This window comes from Solanum pennellii, chromosome 6 (assembly GCF_001406875.1).
Source record: "Solanum pennellii chromosome 6, SPENNV200".
Classification (NCBI taxonomy): Eukaryota; Viridiplantae; Streptophyta; class Magnoliopsida; order Solanales; family Solanaceae; genus Solanum; species Solanum pennellii.
In genome coordinates this window covers 1,201,396-1,226,997 of record NC_028642.1, presented here as the reverse complement: position 1 = coordinate 1,226,997, position 25,602 = coordinate 1,201,396, and the positions used below count along the sequence as shown (strand labels likewise).

The 25,602-nt window shown below is 30.5% G+C and overlaps 2 protein-coding genes across 3 annotated transcripts; both read right to left on the bottom strand.

The window, feature by feature from the left end:
- Window positions 1–2,388: 2,388 nt before the first annotated feature.
- Window positions 2,389–9,570, bottom strand: LOC107023611 (vacuolar cation/proton exchanger 3-like). Its single transcript, XM_015224358.2, has 11 exons — window positions 9,266–9,570; window positions 8,467–8,534; window positions 8,321–8,349; window positions 6,889–7,085; window positions 6,509–6,730; window positions 5,629–5,757; window positions 5,261–5,377; window positions 5,099–5,152; window positions 4,342–4,458; window positions 3,239–3,329; window positions 2,389–2,818 (listed from the first exon to the last, which is right to left on the bottom strand). The coding sequence occupies exons 1-11, from the start codon at window positions 9,473–9,475 to the stop codon at window positions 2,781–2,783; spliced, it is 1,272 nt and encodes a 423-aa protein (XP_015079844.1). The 5' UTR covers window positions 9,476–9,570; the 3' UTR covers window positions 2,389–2,780.
- A 6,114-nt stretch (window positions 9,571–15,684) lies between these two features.
- On the bottom strand, window positions 15,685–22,882 carry LOC107023513 (anthranilate synthase alpha subunit 2, chloroplastic-like). Of its 2 annotated transcripts, none has more exons than XM_015224225.2 (11): window positions 22,591–22,882; window positions 21,122–21,315; window positions 20,532–20,721; window positions 19,552–19,703; window positions 18,769–18,884; window positions 18,429–18,675; window positions 18,294–18,350; window positions 18,005–18,157; window positions 17,258–17,338; window positions 16,893–16,979; window positions 15,685–16,414 (listed from the first exon to the last, which is right to left on the bottom strand). In XM_015224225.2, exons 1-11 carry the CDS (start codon window positions 22,760–22,762, stop codon window positions 16,091–16,093), a joined length of 1,773 nt encoding a protein of 590 aa, XP_015079711.1. In that variant the 5' UTR covers window positions 22,763–22,882; the 3' UTR covers window positions 15,685–16,090. The 2 variants fall into 2 exon arrangements, with proteins under 2 accessions (XP_015079711.1, XP_015079712.1); XM_015224226.2 differs by having other exon boundaries at window positions 21,122–21,306; window positions 22,591–22,881.
- Between the last annotated feature and the right edge of the window lie 2,720 nt (window positions 22,883–25,602).

Below are 25,602 nucleotides of genomic sequence, written 5' to 3'. Positions count from 1 at the left end.
AATATTTGGGTTGGTTTAGTTTTAACTAAAAAAAAATCAATCCGAGACCAAACCAACCCGACATTATATATGTAATTTTAAAATTTTATTATATACATAAAAATATTTACTTTGATATCATTTAAAAATATTTCTTATACTATTTCATAGTTTTTATTTTTTAATGGGACAATGCACAAGTACCCCCTCAACCTATGCCCGAAATCTCAGAGACACACTTATACTATACTAAGGTCCTATTACCCCCTAAACTTATTTTATTAATAATTTTCTATCCCTTTTCGGTCTATGCGACACTATCTTGTGGGACCAACGCTAGTTGACTTTTTCTTTCAAGCTAGTGCCACGTAGGCCAAAAAGGGTTAGAAAACTACTTATAAAATAAGTTCAGGGGGTAATAGGACCTTAGTATAGCATAGGTGTGTCTTTGAGATTTCGGACATAGGTTGAGGGTGTACTTGTGCATTTTCCCTTTTTAAATATATTATTTGAAGTTTAAAACTTATAATTCGAAATGGTCTAATAAAAATTATAGTTCATAGATGTTAATTATAATAAAACTTAAATCAAAATCAAATTAATACTAATGCAAAAAGAAAATCATTCTACACCAAGAATGACAATAATGTTGAATATTTGTTCTTTAGTTTTATATTGGTTTAGACAATTAAAATACATAATTTAATTTAATTTTTTAAATATTTAGTAACGTAACTAATACTTATTAAACTTATTTTAGCATGATTTAGTACTTTTAAATTATGATTATTTTCATTATATGACTTTATAATGTTATTATATGTTGATGATTTCATTATTATTTTTTATTAAATAATTTTGTGTCATCAATACTCATCTCATATTCCGTGTTATTTTCTTGAGAAATACCTTAGATAATTGTAATTTGGTTGGATTAAAGAAATATTTGGAGCACAAGTTAATAATATGTTTGTATGCAAGTTTTACCAAAAAAAAATCTAAAAATCTGAAAAAATTCGAAGTTCATTAGTTTGATTTGATTTATATATTTAAAAATTTGACATAATGGTTTGGTTTGGTATTTGAAAAAGCCAAAAAAATTTGAACTTTATTGGTTTGATTTGGTCTATAAATTTAAAATTTTTACACAAATAATTTGGTTTGATATTAAAAAAATCTGAACTAACCCGGTCATGTACACCCCTACTTAAAAGTGTTATGATGTTGGCTATAGGTATTCCTATAACCTTACCCCATATTATTCCTAAACCTTAAGCTTCAAAGGCATATGTAAAATCTGAGACAGTTTAGAGGAGATTTTGAGTTGGTTAAAATTGAAAGTTATTGTATATCATGTGTTGATAAACTATATTTAGCTTTTTGAGCGTATCATAATGTATAATTAGTGTATAACTCATGTATTGCTAAGTAAATTATTCAGCTTTTAGAGTGTATCATAATGTATAAGTAATATATATCTTCTATGACTTTTAACTATTTTTTATGTAAATAATAACATATATTTTTTGTAAACTGATTACTTTATTATATATATTTAAAACTATCCTCAGATATTCTCCTATTAGTGTGGCCAGTGATTATTTTCTAAATGAAGAATATTATGTTTTAGATAAAAATAATTGATAGTTAAATTTTTTTTAAGGGATAATGCACAAGTACCCCCTTAACCTATGTCCGAAAACTCAAAGACGCACTTATACTATACTAAGGTTCTATTACCCTCCTGAACTTATTTTATTAATAATTTTCTACCCCTTTTCAGCCTACGTGGCACTATCTTGTGGGCCCAATGCTGATTGACTTTTTTTTTCAAGTTAGTGCCACGTAGACCGAAAAGGGATAGAAAATTACTTATAAAATAAGTTAAGGGGTAAATAGGACTTTAGTATAGTATAAGTGTGTCTCTGAGATTTCGGGCATAGATTGAGGGGGGTACTTGTGCATTTTCCCTTTTTTTAAATATGAATATATACAAATTAAACTCACAAATTTTAACACTGATTGTATATAGTTATATAAATTCAATGATAAGGTTTAGTTATGATATTCCCATATACTGACACTACTTTTTTTTTACTGATATTATATTTTGATTGAATCAGTAAAAAAAAAAAGATTAAGAATATTTTAATAAGAATATATGCTTCCCCTCATGTGCAGTAAGCTGATTCGGTGAAAATGATTGACGTTGAAACAAAATCATGAAAACTAATTTTCATTAATTTGCGATGGAAAATGAATCTTTACTAAGCTTCCTAGTAGTGAGGTATATGCATCATGAAGTAATATGTTAGGCAATCCTTCATATATTAAAGGGACCATATAAAAGGTTGTTCGAATGGCAAATAGTGAAAGTTTAGTGCATAATATTTACCAAAAATAGGAATATATGGAACCTTAGATAATTTTATTAATTGGCCACCAAAATACTCAACTGAAATACACAACTGATAGGAGTGATAGTTTCTTATTCTCCTCAAAATCCACCACATTTATGCAAAAAAGCAGTAATAAATAAGAACATATATTTACATAAAGCTTAAACCATGTTGATATAAGTCTATTATTTTCACATTTCATGTGCATTAGAGTCTCCAATCAAAACATGAAATGTAATAATCTCCACAAAAGGGTAATTAAGAAAGCTCTAATTTGGATGAACAAGTGCATATTTGATGCAATGAAGTATTACATCCGGTTGATGACGTGTACAATGTAGATTCCATCAGATACATATCGATTTCTTTCTGATGGTTCATCACGTTGCTGAATGAACTTGGTTAAGATGACATGATCCCAGATGAATAGTTTTCAATATCTAACAACACCCGGCGCACCAAAAAAAGAGTTAGCAATTTGTCAGAGGATTTAACATCTATACACTGACAATGTAAATCATGTATAAAAATAGTTACATGTAACTTTTAGCCTTTAGGCATAATACATAAACATGATAATTAACTTGGCTTCAGCGGACAACTATGTCCTCCAACTTTAAACAAATAGACACACGTGTCCTACACGACATAATACATGTAGGACGTCAAGTAGGATACAAAAATTGTCATGTAGAGTGTCATGTTGGACGAATGTGTCTATTTATTTAATTTTATACAAGTTTAATTAAGTGTTTACTTGTGCATGTACAAGTAAAATGTTTTCTCAAAGGATGTATATAAGTATATCATTTAATATAATTATAGGGTTTGTATAGAAACAAAAAATAAAAATGACTTACTGATTGGAATTTTATGGAAAAAGAAACAAGCACCAATGACACAATAGGCAAGACAAAGAATAATCCCTTTCATGTAATGTGAGGTTCCATCCTGCAAGAGATATTAGGAATATAAGAATATAAAAAGAAAAAAATGATAGGAATATAATAAAGTGAGAGGTCAATTTCGAGCCTGAATATGAAGTTACCTTTGTTATAGCTAGAGAAGGTTTTACCTTAACGTGATATTTTGTGATAGTTTCTGACGTTAATCAAGATTTAACGAGACAGAATACAAATACCAAATATCGATGAGAAATGCAAATAAAATGAGAAATTATAATTTGAGCATGACATACTCAATTTTTGTTTTGTACCATAAACTTATCATGTCATTCATATATATTTTCCTCATATATATGGACAAAATAAACAAAATATTGCCCTTTCGTTTTGGAGCATATTTGACAACTCCAATGTTTCTATTATTAGTAAAAAAATTGTTTTTTCTTCCAAATTTTTGGTTCATTTTGCAACATATATTATATACTTTCTATATGGTGTAATTTTTATATATACATGGCAAAATGATGCTATGCCATGAAAAAGACTACAGTAATACAAAGAGAGACGGATTAAAAATTAAAAATTTATGAGTTAAATTTTTAAGGTTTCGTAATATTGTATTTTTTGAAGTTATGAATTTAGATACACAAATCTATATTATTCTCACCGAAAGTAACGGCTCTGAAGAATCTAATTTGCATGTTGAAATGAGTATCTTTTTAGCTACCTACATTGCTCGAACTCTTTACAAATATCTGCATGTCGTATTCTTTAATAGTAGTGCATTTTCTTTAAATATATGTGCAAAAAATCCTTAAAGTTGAGACTTTTATTTTATTTCTCTTATTTATTTCCTTATTTATGAAATGAGTCAAATAGCTTAGCTACCTATATTGTCCTAGCTTTTAAAAAATGCTGACAGATGCGTAACAGATCCTCTAGTAGTGCATTTTAAAAAAATTCGAAATAAATATGATAATTGTCATTTTTAAAGAATCAAAGCAACATAATTAGCGATCAATTATAGTTGATTGTCAAATAGTAATAAATAAAAGAACCTGCAAGGTGAAGGCAATGAGGATGATTGAGAAAGCAAGAGAACCAGTTTCCAGTATGCTAAAATCCAAATCCATATCCACACCAATTATCCAACCCATAATCACACATAAAGGTACCTAAAAATATTAAACATGTTATATAAACTAATTCCATAAAAATTATGTTGTTCACACTTTTTAGAAATGACTATATATATCAAATCTATAAAAAAAAATGTATCTTTGAAAGTTTCGACAAGGATCCAACATCAATCTTAAAGAGTCCGAGCAACATAATATAAAAATATCGATTGTAATCATCAGTAATAATATACCTTGATATTTTTTTTTTCAAGTAACTAATATTTCACTTTTACTGATAACTAATTGTAGTTATTTTTTAAGTGATCACTTGATGCTACAAATAAATGATTATGTACTTACCATCTTCATCCCATTTTATATGACATTGATTGACTAAACATGTAGTTCAATGAAATTAAAGAAGACTATCGAAATACAAAATAGATGTATACGAAGTATATCAAAATTATTTTTTGAAATAAGTGGCGTTGAGTTCCTCACGTGTTTTAATCTACGCGATCATACTATATTGAGGGTTCCAACAAGTTATTCAATAAATTAATGCTAAACTTAAATAGTTTCTAAGAAGAAAAATGTCATTCCTTTTGTAACAGATTAATAAGAACACAAATACATCAGATAAATCGATAAAAAATAGTATATATAAATAAACAGATATTGCCAAAATTCTTACCACAAACATAGAAATTTGAGAAGCTGACCCCAATGCAACACCTAGTGATATATCCTGCATTGGTATATATGTATAAAAATCATTTTGTGTATATATCATGTATACTATATTCATTATAAATATCGAGTAATTATTATTTTTTAGTATTTATATATATCTTACCAACTTGTTTTTTAAAGCAAAAATTATGGATCCAGCATGTTCTGCTGCATTTCCCACTATTGGCAACAATATTAAGCTAATAAAACTCACAGAAATACCCCAAGAATCTGATGCAGCCTGAGATTATTCGAAAAAAAATCGTTATACGAAAAATAATACATGAATTATACGTAATTTACAAATTTTTAAATTTAAGTGCATTTTCATCTTAGGATACTCTTAAATATATATTTTTCTTTGGACCAATTAATCACCCCTAAATTACGTAATAAGTATTACTAATCCTATTTAGGAACGGATTAATTAGCGATTAGATTAAAAAAAATATTATGTTAGCTACGAGCAATTTAACGACAGATTAATTTTACCTCGATCGTACCGACAACGTACTCGGATAATAGAGCAATAGTTATAGTCATGCCAATTAACCAAGCAAATGAACTCCAAAATCCAATTACTGCCTCTTCATCTTCTGAGACTTTATTTTCTTCTTCCTCCTGCTCATATGTCATCAAAATCAATTATTTAAATTATATACATTTTTATAATACATAAAAAGTTTACAATGTTCATGTAATTTAACTTGTTTTTAGCAAATTACCTATCTTATTTATGAGGATAAGGCAAAAGCTAAGCATTCTAGATTATGACCGAAATTTTAGAGACACATTTTAATCTCTGAATTCTTTTTTTTGTAATTTAATATATCTTTTTCGCTTACGTGACATCCAAACATCTCTCACGAGCCTCAACTATGTGGAGTCACAGAGTGTGCCACGAAAATCAAAAGGTATACAAAATTACAAAAAAATGAATTCAGAGATAATAGGACCTTAGTTAAATTAATGTGTGTCTCTAGAATTTCGATCGTACTTGTACCTTATCCACTATATTGTTAGAAAATATGCACATTCACTCACTCGAGACTCCGTGTCTGAAGTTAGGCTTGACAAAATCAAACGCTAGACATAACATGTGAAGTTACATATAGATGAAGTTCAATCATTTCAATAAACTGAATATACGTGTAATAGCAATGTCAAAATCAGGTTACGGGTATCCGTGCACCATGCATATATATAGTCAAATCTTTCTATAATAGTATTTCATGTTATGTTATAACAACTAAGGTTTAGTTGGAACCGATTTTTCATTTATACATGATTGTACATTCTCCATAATAACATTTCACTATAGCAGTCAAAAAGTATTCAGATAAAAACGACGATGTTATAGAGAGATAATTACCTCCTCAGAGGATTCAAAGAATTGTCTATGTGTCTTCAATTGAAAGAAGAGATAAGCAGCATATGCTATAAGCATACCAATGCTACTAACTCTAGATAATCCCAATATTGAAGTTGCTACATTATTGTTAATTGATGGGCCTAAAGCCAATCTATACATCAATGGCAACATATGGCAAAGCAATCCAAGTAGTAGAAGAAGTGAGTTTACATCAGCTTGTTTCTGTTGGCCAAAATAAACATAAAACAAATGTCAACACAATTACATTGCTAATATTCGAAGTTAAATTGCTCGTAGCTAACGATGTTGAATTCGATACGAACAAACTCTAGAAGCATCACAATATATATGATCTAGGGTGAAAACACAAATAATCTTACCCTGTCAAATGTTTGTTCTTTTTTAATGTTGGCAAGTCCACCACAAAAAAGAGAGCTTCCAAGAACAAGAAGTAAGTTGGAAAGAATGGATCCCAAAAGAGAATACTTTAGGACATGTATTTTCCTTTGATAAAGTGCAAATAATCCTATTATCATCTCAGTTGCATTCCCACATGTTGCATTAAGCAGACCCCCAACTGCAAACATAAAAATTATATTTGTAAGTTACAGCTACAAATTATGCAGTTACAGCTACAATTTGCATAATGGCGCTTCATAACAAATTTTATATTTGCTATGGAGTTTTTGATTTGTATAATTTGCTATAAACATTCAATTTTATACAAATTGTTCAGTTTTGTATAATTTTATTTATATATTGTAATTTGTATAATAAGATCTGCATTTGTATAATTATAAGTGTATATGACGAAAATATAAACATTCAATTTTATACAAATTGTTCAGTTTTGTATATTTTTATTCATACATGGTAATTTGTAATAAAATCACATTTGTATAATTATAAGTATATATGACGAAAATATATGTATTTATATTTATATATACACTTTTCTCTTGCTTTATACAGATACGAACACATTTTATATATTTTATAGAAGTGTATAAAATGACAAATTGTCTACCAAAAATGGCTATTTGTATACCAAATCAGATGGCAAGAAAAGGGGACGTTTGCTGCGAGTTACAATTAAAATAAACTATGGCTATAACATTTAATTTGAATTAATAGTTTGTTATTTCATACAATTTTCCCTTAATTAAATTAGTAGTCATTTTAGCTAAAACCATAATTATAACTCTCTCCGATCCGTCCATCTTTATTTGTCTACTATACTTAAAAAATATAGTTGTCCAACAATGTTTGTTCAATTTGAAAAGTCAAGAGATATTTATTTAAACCTTTGTCTCTATTTTACCTTGCTATCCAATATCTAATACATATTTCCTAAAACATTAAAGTTAATATATTCAAAAATAATATAGTAGTGTTACCCCTATTATTTATTGCTTCTTTAGGTGTGTGCTGACGGAATCCACTCAATAAACTCGAAAATGAAACGTTGTTCGTTCCCTTTCATCAAGTAGGTAAAGTAGGCATACAAATCACTTTGCCTCAAACTCTATCGGAACAAATCAAAGAACGCGGCGCAATGGAGAAAGAAAAGGGACAAGGGCGGTCTTGCTTGACGTGAAGAATGTTGTCTGCTGATTCAGGAGTGGAGTACAGTACTAAAGGTCCTCAAACTTTTTGGCGATTTTTCATTTATTAGGAATTCAAAATTAAATTGGCAATATTTTTCATATATATATATATATATATATATATATATATATATAAAATGACGTGAAAAGAGCTAAAGTAACGGTTAAAATGAGATGGAAGGAGGTGCAAGCAACAAATACATACCTGTTGGACCAGTGAAGTGAGCAATTTGTCTTTTTTTAAGTTTTCAAGTGGAAATGAAACAAAAAGAAAAAAAAATAATCTTATTAGTAATTTTGTCATAAAGTAAAGAAATATAAAAAAGATTAAAAATATTAATGCAAACTTACTCAGTCAAGAAGCTGACACGTTCAGCAAGAGGTGCAAGTCCAAGCAAACTAAAAGCAAAAATCCAAGGCTGTTCATAACATCAAAATCATTATATATTTACTTGATCATTACAAAATACTATAAAAAGTATTTTAAATTATTAACTATTATATACTTTATTAAAAATATTGATCTTAAGAATCGCGATTTTTAATTAAGAATAAGTCATTACCCTTCTCCTATTTTGACGATTCAATTTAATAAGAAAATTAATTGACAGTTCAATAATTGGTATTTCAAAGGCGTTCTTAGGGTGATCTTATAGTTCATGATTCAATCTTAGCGCGAATAGCTAATTAATGTGTTTTTATTTATTAAATAAAATTATATTATCGATTCAAATCATTCAACCTGAGAGCGAATAGCTAATGTATTAATTATTATACTAAACTAGGTTTTATGATCGGCTCATGAATTTTCCGCTACGTTTTGCTCAAACGGTTGAAGGGAGATAATAGTACATAAAAATCCTTAAAAACATTTAAATAAATACTTTGATTTTATGATATTTTTCTTTGTTCATGCATCAATTTAACTAATTTTAAATACTAAATAAGATTATATGAACTCAAAATATATTCCAAAACTAAAATTTATACGAAAGAATTTGCATATTTTTCTCATGCTAATTAATATGCTGAAAAAAGTATAATTTAAAGTGTTGATCAAACTTTACCTAGATTGAATATCGAAAAAAAATTGAAAAATATCACATAAATTAAAACAGAAAGAGTATAATAAATAAATTAAATTACTAACTCTTGCAAAATGATAGTATTGAGCCAAAATTGCCAAAGGGATAGCTGGTAAGAGCAAACAAAGCTTTGTTCCTAATATAACTTCTTGAAAATTAACCAACAATATCCTAAAAAGTTGTGCATTTTTTTTCTTCTTCATAATAATTTCTTCATCATTTTTCCTATCTAATTCTTGTCCAACATTATGCTCCAAATCCCTTAGAGAACCCATTATTTCCTAAAAATAGAAAATGGGATTTTAATTATTATTTTTTTCTAAAAAAGGACTAGAAAATGTTGATTTATTAGGGGAATTTTTTTATGTATAAAAATACTTGTGTTCTTGGTTTTATATAGAGGACAAGAAATGGGAGTTTAGGTGTGTTTGAAATTATTTGAAGTTTCCTAGAATTTTCCTTTTTTTAATTTATTAAATTATTTATTTTTCAAATATGTTTGCATGGACTCCACGTAGTTTTATGGTATGGAAACAAGTGCTAGAACCCTAAAAAAGGTAAAGAATTAAGGTATGTAGGTATTATATATTTGTGTACTATATGGAATAAAATCATTGGAAAAAATAATTATTGAGTGTTCATGAGAAAATATATTTTATGGTACGTTATATATATTGATTACTCTATTTTTAAGATAAGAAATGTATATAGCATTCTCACTTCAACATTAATGGATTAAGTTGATATAGTGAAAAAAAATATAAAAATATTCAATGATTCAAGAAGTACTTTTTATTATTTATAAATTCATTATAATATAAAAAATTAATTGAATAAACGATCGTTCCAAAGTTTTCTATTTTTCAAAAAAGTTTTAAAAGAATTCATTCGTTGTCACTTTCTAACGATAGAGATCCTTGAGAAAGTGGACAATCTTTCAATATTTTTATGTCAAAAGGATCGACTAATTTAGATGACACATTTTACTAAGACAAAATTATATATTTTTAGATAAGATCTGATCATACGCTAGCTTCAACAAATTATCAAAACAAACAAAGTTTTGAATTTCAATTTTATTGTCATTCATTATTAAAAAAGAATTTATACGTATTTTACCACTAACTAACTTCCAAGATTAGTAGCCAAAATATATATTCAAGAAGCTAAGTAAATTAATACATAGAAGTTTCCTTGAATTTTCACAAAATCCCTATTTAGAGAGAAACACATTTTTAGTACTTTGTTGCACTAACGTATACAATTAAAATAAGAAATTGTGCATATATAGTAGAAGTATGTAATAAGAAGTTTCCTTTGGTGATTTCTTCACTGGATGGTCACACATTATCTGTTTCAACTGAAATATTATAGGTACTCTCATGTTAGAAAGAATATTACATTTCTATGGTGACTTGGCTGAAAACTAGAGATGGGTACCAATGGACGAATTGAGTTAAATTTGAACGGTGTATAGTATCTAAGTTTTATTTGAAAATACAAGGTGTATAGAATATATATATATTTTTTCAAATGGACTTATATTTTACTAATCTAAGGAAACCGACTTACTTAGGAAAACCTCCTAATTAATCTAAATTCCACCTAGCCCCTAAACATGCCACACCGTAACGTAACCCAACCACGACGATCGACTCGGGACTTGACCCAAGATCTCCCAATTTGAAAACAACCTTGAGTTGGGGACCCAAACTGAGATTTCACCTAAACCCAACCATATATATTGAGGATTTGATGCCTAGATCCGACCCTAATTAAGTTGAACCTCTATCTTGAAATGTGACCCAACCCCTAAACCCAACTTAAGACTCGACCCTGAACCGACATAGGACCCGACCCAAATCAACATATAGGACTAAACTCCTAAGACTCGACCAAGTTATGGGATATCGTCGAGGTCGATTTGAGGTTGAGTCTTGGGGTTAGGGTTGGGATTTTGGTCTAGGTTTAGGGTTAAGGTTAGATTCAGTCGTAGAATCAAAGGTCAGGGATAACTATCGAGTCTTGGGGACAAAATTAAAGGTTGGGTTGGTTTTTTGGGTAGGGTCTTGAATCTCGATATTGGGGTTGGATCTCGAGTCCAGAAGGATTTCCGAGGTTGATTCGAGGTTAATCTTGAGTTTTAAGGTCAGGATCTCGAGCAAAATTATACTTTAGGGTTGGGTCACAAGGTCGTCGGGGGTCGAGTCTTCAGGTTGGGCATCGAAGGTCAATGCTAGGTTTGGGTCTCTAGTTCCTTGGTTGGAATATTAGGGATAACTCTCGAGGTCAAGCCTCAAGTCAAGGTTTAGTATCAAGGTCGGGATTGGATCTCCAGTCTCAGGATTGGAGTCAGTTCTCAAGTTAGGAATTGGGGTTAGCTACATTGTTTAGGGTCAAGTCTTGAGTATTCTCAGGGTAAAAATCTCGAGCTCAATCTTAGTGTCAGGTCTCGAGTTAGAGTTGGGGTTGGGTATTAGCTTGGGGTCAAGGTCAGGGTGGTGTACAGATTTGATATTGGGGTCGGGTCTTAGGTTGGATGGGAATAGTGAGTGGTCTAGGTCTTGGTTTTTTGTACTTTGTTTAGATTACATATAAATGTCGTTTGGATAGTATTTCTCCTTACTAGCTGAACTCTAAAAAGTAGGTAAGAAAATCGCTTATTTTTCACGGAAAACACATTCCTTCATATAGAATCAAAGCTCTAACCTTAATCCTATAAAGGACCTCAAACAATTTCTTTTCTAGGATCAACACCCTTGAGTTGTCATCTCTATCAAATCGAGTTAGTTACACGAAAGAGGCCTCCATTCAGAAGCTATATATTTAAGACAATCACAAAAACAAAATTTAAAAATTAACTACAAACATCGTCACTAATATATTGTGAAATTTGTCATAGCTAATAAAATTTATTGATAATTCATTGCTAGGAAGAAGTAATCACATATTTTATTGTTTAGCTATAAAATTTATTCATCGCCAGTTGCTGCCTTTTTAGTAATAAAAATAATTCACTCCCCCTCTCTTATTTCACTATTTATTACTATCTTAGTCTAACCATCAAATGTGGGTGACAATTCATATGGTACAACAATTTAGTACATATTTCCCTACAAAGTCTTCCAAAATTAGCTAAAGAAATTTGACATCTCTATAACTAAAATTGAACTTTATATACCATGTTATCTCATAACTTCACTCTCAAATAAAGTATCTATATGCTTAGTTATGCGGACTCTTCACTTTTGATGTTGTATCTATCTCAGATTCTTCAAAATTACACTACTTTTGGCGAATCCGACACGCACTCCTTGACATTTTTGAAGAGGTTCTAATGTCCCTTTCTAGACCTAAGTAGTCCCAACACAAAATCTATAGAAACATCTAATAAAGACTTTCATGAACATCTCAAAACAAGAGTGTAGCTTAATGATCGACGAGTTGATGCAAACAACTAGATCATCGGAGTGGATGTAATATTCTTGGACATCAAGATTAAATTCCAATAGAGATAAAAACGCTTCGTGACTTTTTTTTTAATGATAAAGTTACTCGATACTTTGTTGATATGATATAATAAGTACCTAATGAAATTGGAAGGTAAGAGGTATGACTCGTTGAAATAATCAAGTTACACACAATACACCATTAAGTTTTATGACAATAGAATGTGGTCAAAAAAATATTTTTTAATTTTTGCATGTTTGATTCATCTAAATTTTTTAAAGATATTTAATAGTGTATTGCGTGTAACTTAATTTTTGAAATATAACTTGCTTAGTAAATATAAACTTAGTTTCACAGAACTCACAGATAAATTGTCTAACACCTCTTCATTATAATCTTTTTATTGGCTATGGTATCCAATCAAAAAAGATAGTACTTTCTTAAAAAAAGTTACAAAATATTTTTTAAAAAGGAGTCTGTATTATTTATATAACTTAAATATAATTCATGAAACAAAATAGTTTGAGAGCGATATGTAAACGAATAAAAAGATGTTCTAACAAGATAAAAGAAAAAGTAGATCAATCATACAAAAGGAGTAAAACGTTACTTACAGTAACGTATATCAACCTAATGTTGTTAGTTTTTTTTTAATAAAATATATCCTAAAATGTTATTGTGAAATACGTTTATACTAGTTTTGTAAAATTTTAGAAAAACATTATTTTGGTGAATGACTTTATATAATGGCTTAGTTTGGTTAAAACCTCCTGAATTTGGATCACCTATTATCTATAATATATGATCAAAATCTTCATTTAGTGTGTTAGAGCCTCAATCTTGATCATTATCATCATTTTCATTAACATCTTCATCGTTATGATGATCTCGTTCATCTGTTTCTCCACCTTGATCATGATCGTGCTCATTAGCATCTCCATCAGCTTCTTCTTCTTCATAATATTCGTCAACAAACATTAGCTTATTATTCCAATAAACAAGTTGGGACGCGCTCATAAAAAATCTTCCTTTCTCTAATATTCTCAATTTGATTGTTATAAGGGACTACAATAAGTTTCGTCAATATTAAAAATCTACCAAAAATATAATCTTAATAAGAAAATGATTATCATAAAATAGGTAAATAAATCATTAAAATTCTTAATTCAATATTTCACAGTCAATGATTCAACACGTTAAAGTGGTATCTCCTCTCTATATACATTAGTAGGTCAACTCAATTTCATAGCTTGTAGACTATAATATTGGTCTTGATAGCTTAAGTTATTTTGACTTTCATTTTAATTATAAGCTGCTCATTTTATTTATTGATTTGTATTGATTGAATTATCATAATAACTTATATAAGTTATGATATATACTTTTAAATCTAACGATACTAAATCAAATTAAATTTAGCGATCACTAATTAGTAATAAGTCTTTTTCAAAAACCTATCAAAAGTCTCTCATAACAGTTTGCTTGCTTAAGGCCAAATTTTTAACCAAATTAAGCCATTATATAAAACAATTTACCAAAGTAATACATTTTTCTAAAATTTTACAAAACTAGCATAAACGTATTTCACGGTAACGTTTTAGGGTATATAAAAACTAACAGCATTAGGTTGATATACGTTACTGTAAGTAACGTTTTACTCCTAAAACGTTATTTTCAGTAACGTTTTACTCCTAAAACGTTACTGTGAGTAACGTTTTAGGAGTAAAACGTTACTGTGAGTAACATATATCAATCTGACGCCATCAACTTTTAAAAAATAAAATATATCCTAAAACGTTACTGTGGAATACGTTTATACTAGTTTTGTAAAATTTTAGAAAAACATATTATTTTGGTGAATGGCTTTATATAATGGCTTAGTTTGGTTAAAACCTCCTTAAGGCCATTGCCATTAAGACTATTAATCAAACAACTATAAGTTCAAGATTAATGTTTGATCATTTTTTTCTAGTTTAATATTTCTAGGAGATAAATTGCATACTTACGCATTTAAATATTTTTCTTAATAAGTATGTATTACCTCACAAATTCAGTTAATATAGAATAGTGGGAGTACTAACCTTAAAATAAATGCCAATAAATATGTGTCAAAAGCTTATGATTGGAATATGTTATCAAATAATATAGAAATTATGTAAAATAATAAATTTGATCATTCTTTTGAGATATTAAATTTGTATGCTAACAATAAGTTGCTTAGTAAATACAAATATAGTTTCACAAAACTCACAGATAAATAATATGAACTCCTCTTCATTATTTCATGAGAGATATTTAATGAAACCATTGTATAATTTCTTGAAATACCAACCCAATGAAATGCTCCATGTATAAATACCAAAGAATGCCATTTTAGGCCAATGCCTTAGGCCCTAAACTATTCGAAAAGGTAAGATATATCCTCCCTTTGCATTTTCATATAAATGTCATGGGTAAGGTCAAAATGAAATGACAATTCCATGTGGCATTTAAATAAATGAAAAATGAACAGGATATGTCCAGCATACCAATTAACGCCAATATCTGGGCGAAAAGTTAGACGGCGATGACATGAGTGAGCTAAACTTTAAAAAAAAATATCTAGATCTTTTCGAATAGTTTTGGAGCAATATTTGACCCTTTTCCCTTTTTAAAATATTGAAACCCTAAGTTGTAAATATAAAAGAAGTAATTGTTTGATTTAGTTTCATGGAATTCACGATCGAAGTATTGATATGTACTAGTAATCCATAGATATAATTGACATATTTTCAACTAAATATTTTTCCTAAAAATGACATTTAGTAGTCATGTAATCCTTAACAAGAGTACGTATATATTTTATTCCACCTATAGTATACAGTGATGTCGCAAGTACATTTGAAAAAAAAGAATCGTTCATAATACGTACCGTTCTTCCGGTAGCGAAGCTAGGAACTTGACGAAGAATATGTAATCGTTGAGTTTCAGAATTTTATGGCGACAGAGTAATAGTTTAGATAAAAAATCATCAAATAAAGTCAAAACCCAAGCATGGAAAGGAAGTACACTTGCACTATTACAAGATCATAATTTAGAGTACAATGCCATAAGTTGAGTCTGGAGAGGACAGGATGCAAACTAACATTATCCTACAAAGTAGAGAGGTTAGGTTTCTGATAGACCCTAGGGTACAACCACAGAAACCGAAAAAAGCCAAATACTGAAATCAATTGACAGCCAGAGAACTACAAGTCACAAGCCCAATTCTGGGCTCTTTGTGGCACCCTGCTAAAATTGATGAACCCAACATATGCAATGACTGACATTGTGAGTGTGTGTGGGGGGGGACTTTCAGTCACTTCCCAACATAACGGACTATTCAGATTGAAAACGACTTTCTCATCCAACAAGAAACGAAATAATTGACGAAACAAAATCTGACACTAGGACGGCATCTATTATTTGTCAACAAATGAAGACTCTGCAAGATCAATGGCACGGACAAGAGCTGCAGCTTTATTTTCGCATTCATTTTGCTCATCAGCGGGGTCACTATCAGCCACTATACCTGCTCCAGCTTGGAGATAAGCAATCCAATCTCGTCGCTTGTCGACATCCTTGTACGAGTACATAGTGTCGTAACGCGTTCCAGTTGGAAATACTATGGTTCTCAAAGCTAAGGCAATGTCCATTTCTCCGGTAAAGGAAATGCCTCCAAATCCACCGCTGTATGGTCCACGCCTTGTGACTTCCAGTTGATCAATTAGCTCCATGGCTTTTACCTATACCAAGCAAGAGGCATGAATTATTTACGCCCCCTTCGTGAACACACAAAAAATTAAAACTATACAGCTATAAATTCCTTCACGAAACACCTCAAAGCATATCAATAGTTATTACAAGTTCCAGATGGATTGACCTTAAACACATAACCGTTACCAATATTAGCTTCAGCCCTCAGCCCCCTTCACCCCTCTTTACTTCCAGAAAATAATAAATAGTTCACTTGTTAACACTTGATGCAAAAGAGACGATATGCATAAACTTTCTGTTCAGGATAGAAGAATTGATTATCAATATCTCCACCAACTGATCAAATTCAGCGAAGTGGAAAAAACATACTTCCAAAGACTGGGGGCATCAGTTTGGCTACTTCCCTAACTTAAGACATTAAGGCAGCAGAAAGCACCCAGAACTCAAATAACCGACACTGCCTTTTCAAATAATTAAAACAGCAAAAGTACAAAATGATTGTAGAACCTTAGGCGCTCCACTAACGGTTCCAACAGGCAGGGCTGCACGCAGAGCATCCCAGCTACTCAAATGGTCAAGTAGCTCTCCAGTAACCTGCAAATTTTGACAAAACAAAACCTTGTAACAAGCCAGACAAATCATTATATTTCACAACATCCAAGAGTCTTAGTGATGATTCTCTAACCACTGAAATATGTCAGAAAGGAAGTAACATAATGTATAAGAACAAATGTTATTTGTAACTGACATTTCTCTCAGAAAGCAAACTTTGTTGCACTCAGGTAACATACCTTATGCAAGTAACATGTAAGACCCCAATTAACGTAGAACAATAGCTATAATTAAATACAATTCATATGACAAGAACTCACCGTAGAGCTGATGTGCATGACATGGGAATACCGTTCAATGTTCATTAGTTTCTCAACTTTCACCGAACCAGGCTTAGAGACCTGAATTAAGAATCGAAGTTCGTCAAAGATGATTGTACTGAAAGACGGCTTCAATAAAATGCTTACAAGGACTCTAATGTGAGAAGTTATCTAACAAATAAAATTTAGTATGTACAAATGGAGGATGAATTGCATAAACACTGTACAATATATTAATCACATGCCTATTTATGCTTTCACCCTATCTTTTGTTTTGATTTCTGAAATCTTTGTGTTTATCTGGAATTTCTCTATCAACTTATGGTCAAACTACCTAAAATCGATTGACCTGATCCGGTACATATGCCACACCCACGTTTTGTCGACATAGGAGCGGCACCATAGTGAAGAATATACACAACTTAGTCCAAAACAAGAACAAGATCATTACATGACAGAGATGAGATGCTACCTAAATATTGACAACCTAAACATATATAATTAAAGGTCAATGTAGTCCAGAGGAAGTAGGATGATGTCAAAAGTAGCAATAAGCAATGTGAAGATGAGAACTACAATCAACAAGATGAGCAATTATTTTCAGTTGTCCAATTACTAGTCCAGACTCCAGATGTAGATTTATCGAATCTTGGAATATAGAAGATTATATAATACACCTCTAATAATGCACAAATTCCATTAACCTATAGAGACAAATAAAAACAAAGGGAAATTAGGAGTGTTAACCTTTCCAACATCATTTCTTCCCAAGTCAACCAGCATTATATGCTCTGCACACTGTTTCTCGTCGTGCAAAAGTTGATTTTCCAGCATATAATCTTCCTCAAGTGTCTTACCTCTTCTAATAGTCCCTGCTAGGGGCCGATTGGTAACTGTTTTCTGGACCAAAAAAAAAAAAACGAACGGTTTTAGATCATTAGCAAAGTTGTTAATGGTAGACACGATGACAGATGGAATTTGGGGTGAAATCGACATGCAATCTGCGAATTAGAATAGAGAACATCAGTTGATTTACCTTCTTCACTCGAGTAAGAATTTCAGGACTAGAAGCAACAAGTATACACCCCCGAGCCTGATAAGAACATATCCTTTGTGAGAAACCAAGGAAATAGAATTTGAAGAATCAAAGTTTCAAGGAAAACAGGCATACCTGTAGATAAGTCATATAAGGACTTGGATTTACGATTCTTAGTGCTCTGTATACTTCAAATGGATCTGCAAAGGTTCGTCTTTCAAAACGTTGGCTAAGAACTATTTGGAAAATGTCCCCAGCAAGGATATGTTCCTTGGCCTTTAAAACAGCCTTCTGGTAGTCTTCGCTTGTCATGGTTGAATTTTTCAATGAAGTACCAAATAGACTAGTATGAAGTTTTATTGACCCTGAAGCCAGCGTAGGACTAAAAGAAGAAACCAGTACAACCAAATAAATGAAAGGAAAGGAGCAGAAAATAAGGTTAGAATTATTGGAAGAGGAAGTGAAATTAACTTACGGTACAATATCATGTACTCTAGACAACAATGCTTCTAATCTGGTTGTACCATCATTGTAGGCCTCCTCTACTGAAGCAAAGCGATCTAACCGCACCCAATGTATGACAAATGCTTTCTGGTATCAAGCAGAAATTTGAGTAATGGACCATAATACCTTGAAAAATAATTACCTTACTACTAAAAGTTGATCATGAAAGTAATCATGTAAAGAAATGCACCTTATGCATAAGCCAACACTAAAAGCTAATTCAATTCTAGAGCTAGCTCAAAGGGTGAGCATTGCCAAACAATAACCCATTTTCTCTACCAATGTGAGACACTTCACATCCCCTGCACGGACAACATAATATGGGTATCCAACATTGGGTAAACCAAGAATGTAAATGATCTAGCTCTCATACCATGTTTAGAAATGGATCTAGGACATAACTCAACTTCAAAAGACAGCTCATCGAACGAGGATTGTCAAAGAACATATATGAAGAAAAATTGCCACAATCACCATCGATGTGGGATACTAACTACTCAAATCCACATATTCAAACCCAAGAAATTCAATTAAAAATAAAGAGAACACCATAATGAATGGCAAATATGCACGACAAATTGAAGAAATCTATCCTAGTACAAAAAGTGAAATCGAAGTGCTAATATTGAAGCACTTCATTGAGAGCTAAAGCATATGTTCATGAACCAGATGGGCCATAGGAAAAAAATAGGTTAATATAAATCTGGAAAACAAAATAAATTGAAGGTTTGTTGGGCACAGAAAATTAAACTACCTTTTCCACATGATCAAACACAACTACATCATCATAAAGTCCTAGATGAAGATCAGGAAGGTTCCTATCATCCATTGGAGCATTTGAGAAAGGTAGCTTCTTTTTCTCTACGTAACGCACAGTATCATATGAGAAAAAACCAACCCAACCTCCTGCAAAGGAAAAACTACAGCATTATTTAGAGTTAAGTTACTCCCTTCTCAGATGAAATTTGTGTATAAAGGTATCAATTATCATATACATTCCGAAACCTATGGGCCTAGTCTTATTCAACACATAATATTTCTTCATCCTTCCCTCTTTCCAACTTTTTGATGTGGATTCTTACTTCATCCTAGATTTTTCAGATTAAATTCTTACTTTATTCAAATATATGAAACTAGCATAATTTTTAATTATTACACTCCTTAAATTGATAGCGTAAATCAACAAGACAGTTCTCTTCCTCTTCCATCTTAAAATGTGATTCCATTTCACATCACTTCTTTCTGCTTCATGTTGTGGGAAATCAAAACCATTTAAATGTCTCTTTAATTACTCTGTCACAGTAACTAATAAACAAATTATTTTTATTTTTTTTAGATTTTATCCTTCCCTTTTTTTCAATGGAAAAGGTAATGATTTTATTATCCTGAAGGTACGCATAAGAGTTTTACATCAATTGAATGGACGCACTGTACTACTGTTTGATATAATGATATAATATTTTTCTATGATAACGTCTTAACAAGTAAACTATAATTAATACTATTATCACACAGAAAAAAATCATTCAGCTTACAATTGTTCTTTTCTACTTTGAAAACAATTTTTTTAAAAAATAGCGTCTCTAATTGAAGAAGACTCACTTTACAAATCCAAAAAAATAAAGTTGGAGAAAACGAAAATGGATAGATTATAGAGATTGTCCATTCCAGCTTTCTCAAGCTACATTAGTATAAATGCTAATAAACTCAAGCAGTTGAAGTATAAATTATTACCACAAAATGCTTCAGGAAGCTCATTTATGCATTGAGGTTTCCATTTTTCCATAATCCTACGAGGAATGCTCATTGGATCTTCCTCAAATTCCTCTGTTCTGCTTCCTTCAAGGTGATCCATAATTGTCACCATGTTCTCTTTTGCAACAATTTCCATTGTTGGCTGGGCCCCAATCACACTGTATCGACCCTAGCATAATTAACTCATCAACAAACATAGCAAGGTGTAATCAAGCAAGTAACATTTTTTGATTGTTCAGAGTTGTGCCAACACAGGTAGTGCAGGTAATGAGAATACAAACATCAATAACTCCCTATGTGCTCTTTGTGAATCTCACCACTCCCACCTTCCTGAAGAGGACTTCAGTATCACTATTTTGGAACAAAAGAAGTTTCAAGATTTGGTAACTGAAACAATTTGAACTATTTTTAAATATATTAAGTTGTGAGTTATAGTACTTATACATGATTTCTGAATATATTAATTTCATTTCAAACCCATCATTTGTTTAAAGTTGGAGCAATATAATTTTCTTTGACTATTCCAGCTTCAATCAAGGAACTAAATTGAGGTAGAACAAAGAGCTTACAACATTAGAAGCTTTCAAACCAGGCTCTACAGACTCGAACAAGAAGCTCGGAGCTTCCCTATCATCTTCCTTCACTAGACAGCGGTAAGCAAGGACCGGAGTTAAGTGATCGGAGAATATAGACCTGTAGAGGGGGATTAAATTCCCATGCTTGGCAGCCTCCTTGAACTTCACTGAATCGTCCACTACACAAACTAATCCATTTCAGAACCAGAAGGCAGCCAAAAGTTACCATCATGAAATTAATGTCCAGCAAATTAAGTTAGTGAATAGATATGCACTGTTGACAGTAGTGCAAACACAATAAATGCCCTCGACTCTGTCTATATATATTACTTCATATTTTTTAATTCAACTCCTAAACGGGGCAGTCAAATCTTGAGGTAAGCTCCTTTCTTGGTCGATTCCAAAAGTAAATACACTCATTTAGTGGAGAGGGGTGGCAACTAGATATTCTACACAGTCAATGATAAGTTCAAGTTGATTGCCACATAGGATCAAGAAATGCATCAGTATCTGTCCCCAAGGGCGGATCTACATGGAGTTCAGGGGTTCTGATAAAAATCACGCTGTGTATATAGGATCAAATTTGTAGTTTATTAAAATATTTAACATTAACCCCCTCAACAAAGTAAGGGGCTTAATTCAGCGGCTATGGGGGTTCAGAGCTTAATAGGCGTGTGGGTTCGAATCTGGCTAGTAACATTTTTGAATGTTTTAGCTTCAGCTTTAATTGTTTTCTCTAAATAAATGAAACGGCTTCTTCTTTGTTACAGTGCTAATCATGTTTTATTTTTATTTATTCATTAAGCCTGATCATTAATTGTTTGATTAAATTAGTGACTGAAATCTGGTACAATGAAGAGCTAAGCTATATATTTTGGTTCCTTGCTTGTTTAATTCTTCTAAGTTCCAAATAACTTTTTACTTTACCATTCAATAGAAATCAAGTGTAGCCTCTCATATGTGATTTAGCATGCTTATCGATCAGCACTATTTAGCATTCTTTTTAAACCCCCCTCAACGGAAATCCTGGATCCGCCACTCTCTGCACTAAAAATGCTGAATCCACCTCTAAATTAAACGGAAGGAAGCCAAACTTTTCAACAGTTGAAAGTAAAGTTTTTGTACATATTAATGCTAAAGTTCCAGAGAAGCAGAAAAGGCAATGACTTAAACTTTTGGATTCGTTTCAAAATCAAATATATACAGTTAAGATTTATTTATTTTTTTGAAGAAAAAAAACATTAATGCCGCATATATAGCTGAGTAAGCAATGCAGCAGAATCCAAAACTAGCCGAATTAAAATGCTAGAACTATCTCTAGATTAAATAGACATAGAGGATACCAAATGAAGGTGGCGAAACTAATTCAATAACTGAGATTTCAACAAATTATATATCTAGGTAAGTAACTACAGTCATAAAATTCTGGATCCAACACTGAATTAAACAAACACAAAGATTACCTAATGAAGGAGGAGAAATAGCAGCGGAGCATTTGAGAATCCGAAGTCGAGCAGCCGATACAGGGGACCTAGAGAAAGAGAGCGAAGTAGCCCTGTGACCGGTGAAAATGGAGGAGCGGTGACCGGTGCCGGAGATAACCGGTCGGTGATGAGATACGGCTAGGGTTTTCATGAGTGTTTACAGCATTTGAGCTTTGAAAAAATGGTGAAAGAAATGGAATTTGACAGTTATATGTTGCAGAGGTGGGTTGGGAATGCAGTATCAGTTTGTAGGTTTTAGATATTTGGTGAATTAAATGTGAAATTTTTTGGCAAATATAGATAGACCCCACCTACTAAATATTAGTCAAATGTACATATAATTATTCATTCCATCCGCTGCTAAACCGTCGGAAAAATATGGCCAAAAACGTACAAAGACTATACTAACTTTTAAGTTTAAAATAAAGAGAAAAAAAATTGACGACAAGGAAAACACGCAGCTGCTATCCTTTTCGGTGTACACAGAGTAAAATCCCGCTCCTATGCAATAGCTCGCAAATCACATAGGAAAGATAACCCGCACTAGACAAGCCTGTTGCGACGAGCTCGACCCAGAAGGCAAACCCCTTATTTCCGGTGGCAAAGGGTTTCGAACTTGAAACCTCCAACATGGAAGTCTCAAGCTCAAACCACTGGTCCATCTTGAAGGGTAAAACAAAAAAAATATATATTAAAGTGTTTGTCATTTCCTAAAATTACAAATTAATTAGAACACTCGTTCGTAGTTTTAGAATGTGAAGAGTCCCATTGGGACAATATTTTCCTTCAATTGCAGCAGCCATTTTTAATAATCCATCCCACAAATCGAGAAAAAAAATTGAAAGACGAAAAAAAAAACAGAACATTATTGTGAGAGAAATAAAGAAGAGAAGAGTTATACAGATCTTTAGAAATGACTTCGGACGATAATTTTTTTGAAATCAAATTATTTATGTATAAATAACTTATACATTAAATTAAACTATATATATATACTTATTTTTTCAATGTAATTTGTAAAATATTGTGACAATGATAACTCAAAATACATTAGACCTGATGAATATATGTACTGGAGTATCTACTTAAAGTAACTAATATATAATGATCACTATAATTTAAACATAAATAAATAATTTTCTACGAATAGTGGCTCAAAATGTAGAAATTGAAAACTGAAGTAATGTGGGTATACGTCAAATTTATACTGGGTGAGCCGATTAGAAAAATACTACTAAGATTTTAATGTTGGGATTCAAATTTATATGGTAAAGAAATATATATGTAAAATTTTGTTTATTTGTCATGAGCCCATATTTACATGGCATATAAAATAATTTATTTTGTCATGTTAAATTTTTTTTTAATTTTGAGTGATTTTTAAAGTTAAAAAAGCTTTAAATTAAGTGATTTTATTGATATAAAATAAAGTTCAATGATTTTGTTAGATAATTTCTCATAAGATATTAACTCGTATTAAAGCTACTGTGATATATTAATTCAATCTTAAAGGTTAATTTATTTTTCGATTGTTAAAGATGGTCCTCTTGTTATTTTGAGTTCTCATTGATTTTAATCTATTTAATATGATCATTTAACTATTTTTAGATGTATTTTCTAAAGTATTTTGCCTTTTTACTTTATACTCTTATTCTTGATGTTATCATATAATTTGGTAGTGTAAATTGAGAACCCTTACGTGAAGAACCAAAGCGTTTGATCACTTCTTATCCTCTATATTACGTTGATTTGATAAATTGTGAATAATTACTTACGTTTATTACTAAAAATGACCTTCAATTAAGTATTTTTTTAAATTATTGTGTATAAATATAAATTAAACCACATATTTAAATAATTTAAAAGTAATTTGTAATCTTGAGGTGAAGACATCTCAAAATACATTAAACATAGTGAACATAAATAATTATAGAAACCATACATAAAATTCATTTGTGTCGAATCAAGAGAGTCAGACATTGGTAAAATTTGTAGTACATAGGATTCCGTAGTACATAATTGATTAGGATTTCTTAGTACATATGTTGGAAACATGATAGGAGAATGGATTTTCCTAAGTAATGTTATATACATTAACAAGTTTTGTATTAAGAAGAGATATACCAAAGAATATTTTTAAAATTATCGTGAATATATTCGCTTCATTTTATTTTACTTGACTCATATATTAAAAATATATGTTTCAATCTATTCGTCATTTTCATAAATCAAGAGATTTTATTATATATTTATCATTACTATCATTAGTGTTAAATATCTATAAAAGTAGTAGAAATGGAATCTAGAACTTCAAAGCATCATTAATAAAATTAATTTAGTAAAATAAGCATTTTGTTATTAAAAAAAAATGGGTGCTCAAGTCAATAGGGCCATGTAAGAAAAAGAGATGGAGTAATTAACTTGTATTGTAGCTTATATAATATTTTCGGTATAAAATGTTAAAATTTATGTGAAAATTATTTTTTAGTTTACTTAGTTAAAAAAAATTAAAAAAAGATTCAACGTTAAATGACTTTTAAGTGCCAACATAACTTTTAAAGTGGTTAAGAAAAACACTATGTGTGATAATTTTGAAATAGAGTTACTTTTATATAATAATAATAATAATAATAATAATAATAATAATAATAATAATAACAACAACAACAACAACAATAACAACAATAACAATAACAATAACAATAACAACAACAACAACAACAACAACAATAATAATAATAATAAAAAGATTGTATGCTAAATTCAGAATTAGATTAACACTCGAAGAATTGATCTTAAAATATCTTAATATGATAGGTATTTGATGGATTATTGAAGAAAAACAAAGAAAAAAAAGAGTGGTTTAGGAGATTGAAAAGACAGTTATATTTAATCATTAATATTGTAATTTATAATATTTTTGTATATATTTTAAATATATAAATGATTATTTTTATATGTTTTAAAAAAATATTTTTGATTATTAAAATT

Bases quoted from the DNA above. Each gene is read 5' to 3' on its own strand.
- LOC107023513 (XM_015224225.2), bottom strand. From the start codon at position 22,762: ATGAAAACCCTAGCCGTATCTCATCACCGACCGGTTATCTCCGGCACC. The intron at 20,722-21,121 runs GTAAGCTCTTTG...TAATTATGCTAG, and splicing joins GTTTGAAAGCTTCTAATGTT to GGTCGATACAGTGTGATTGG. The intron at 18,885-19,551 runs GTAGTTTAATTT...GCTTGATACCAG, and splicing joins TGTTTGATCATGTGGAAAAG to AAAGCATTTGTCATACATTG.
- LOC107023611 (XM_015224358.2), bottom strand. From the start codon at position 9,475: ATGGGTTCTCTAAGGGATTTGGAGCATAATGTTGGACAAGAATTAGAT. The intron at 6,731-6,888 runs GTAAGATTATTT...TTTGGCCAACAG, and splicing joins AAGAACAAACATTTGACAGG to AAACAAGCTGATGTAAACTC. The intron at 2,819-3,238 runs GTAAGTCATTTT...GGGTGTTGTTAG, and splicing joins TTTCCATAAAATTCCAATCA to ATATTGAAAACTATTCATCT.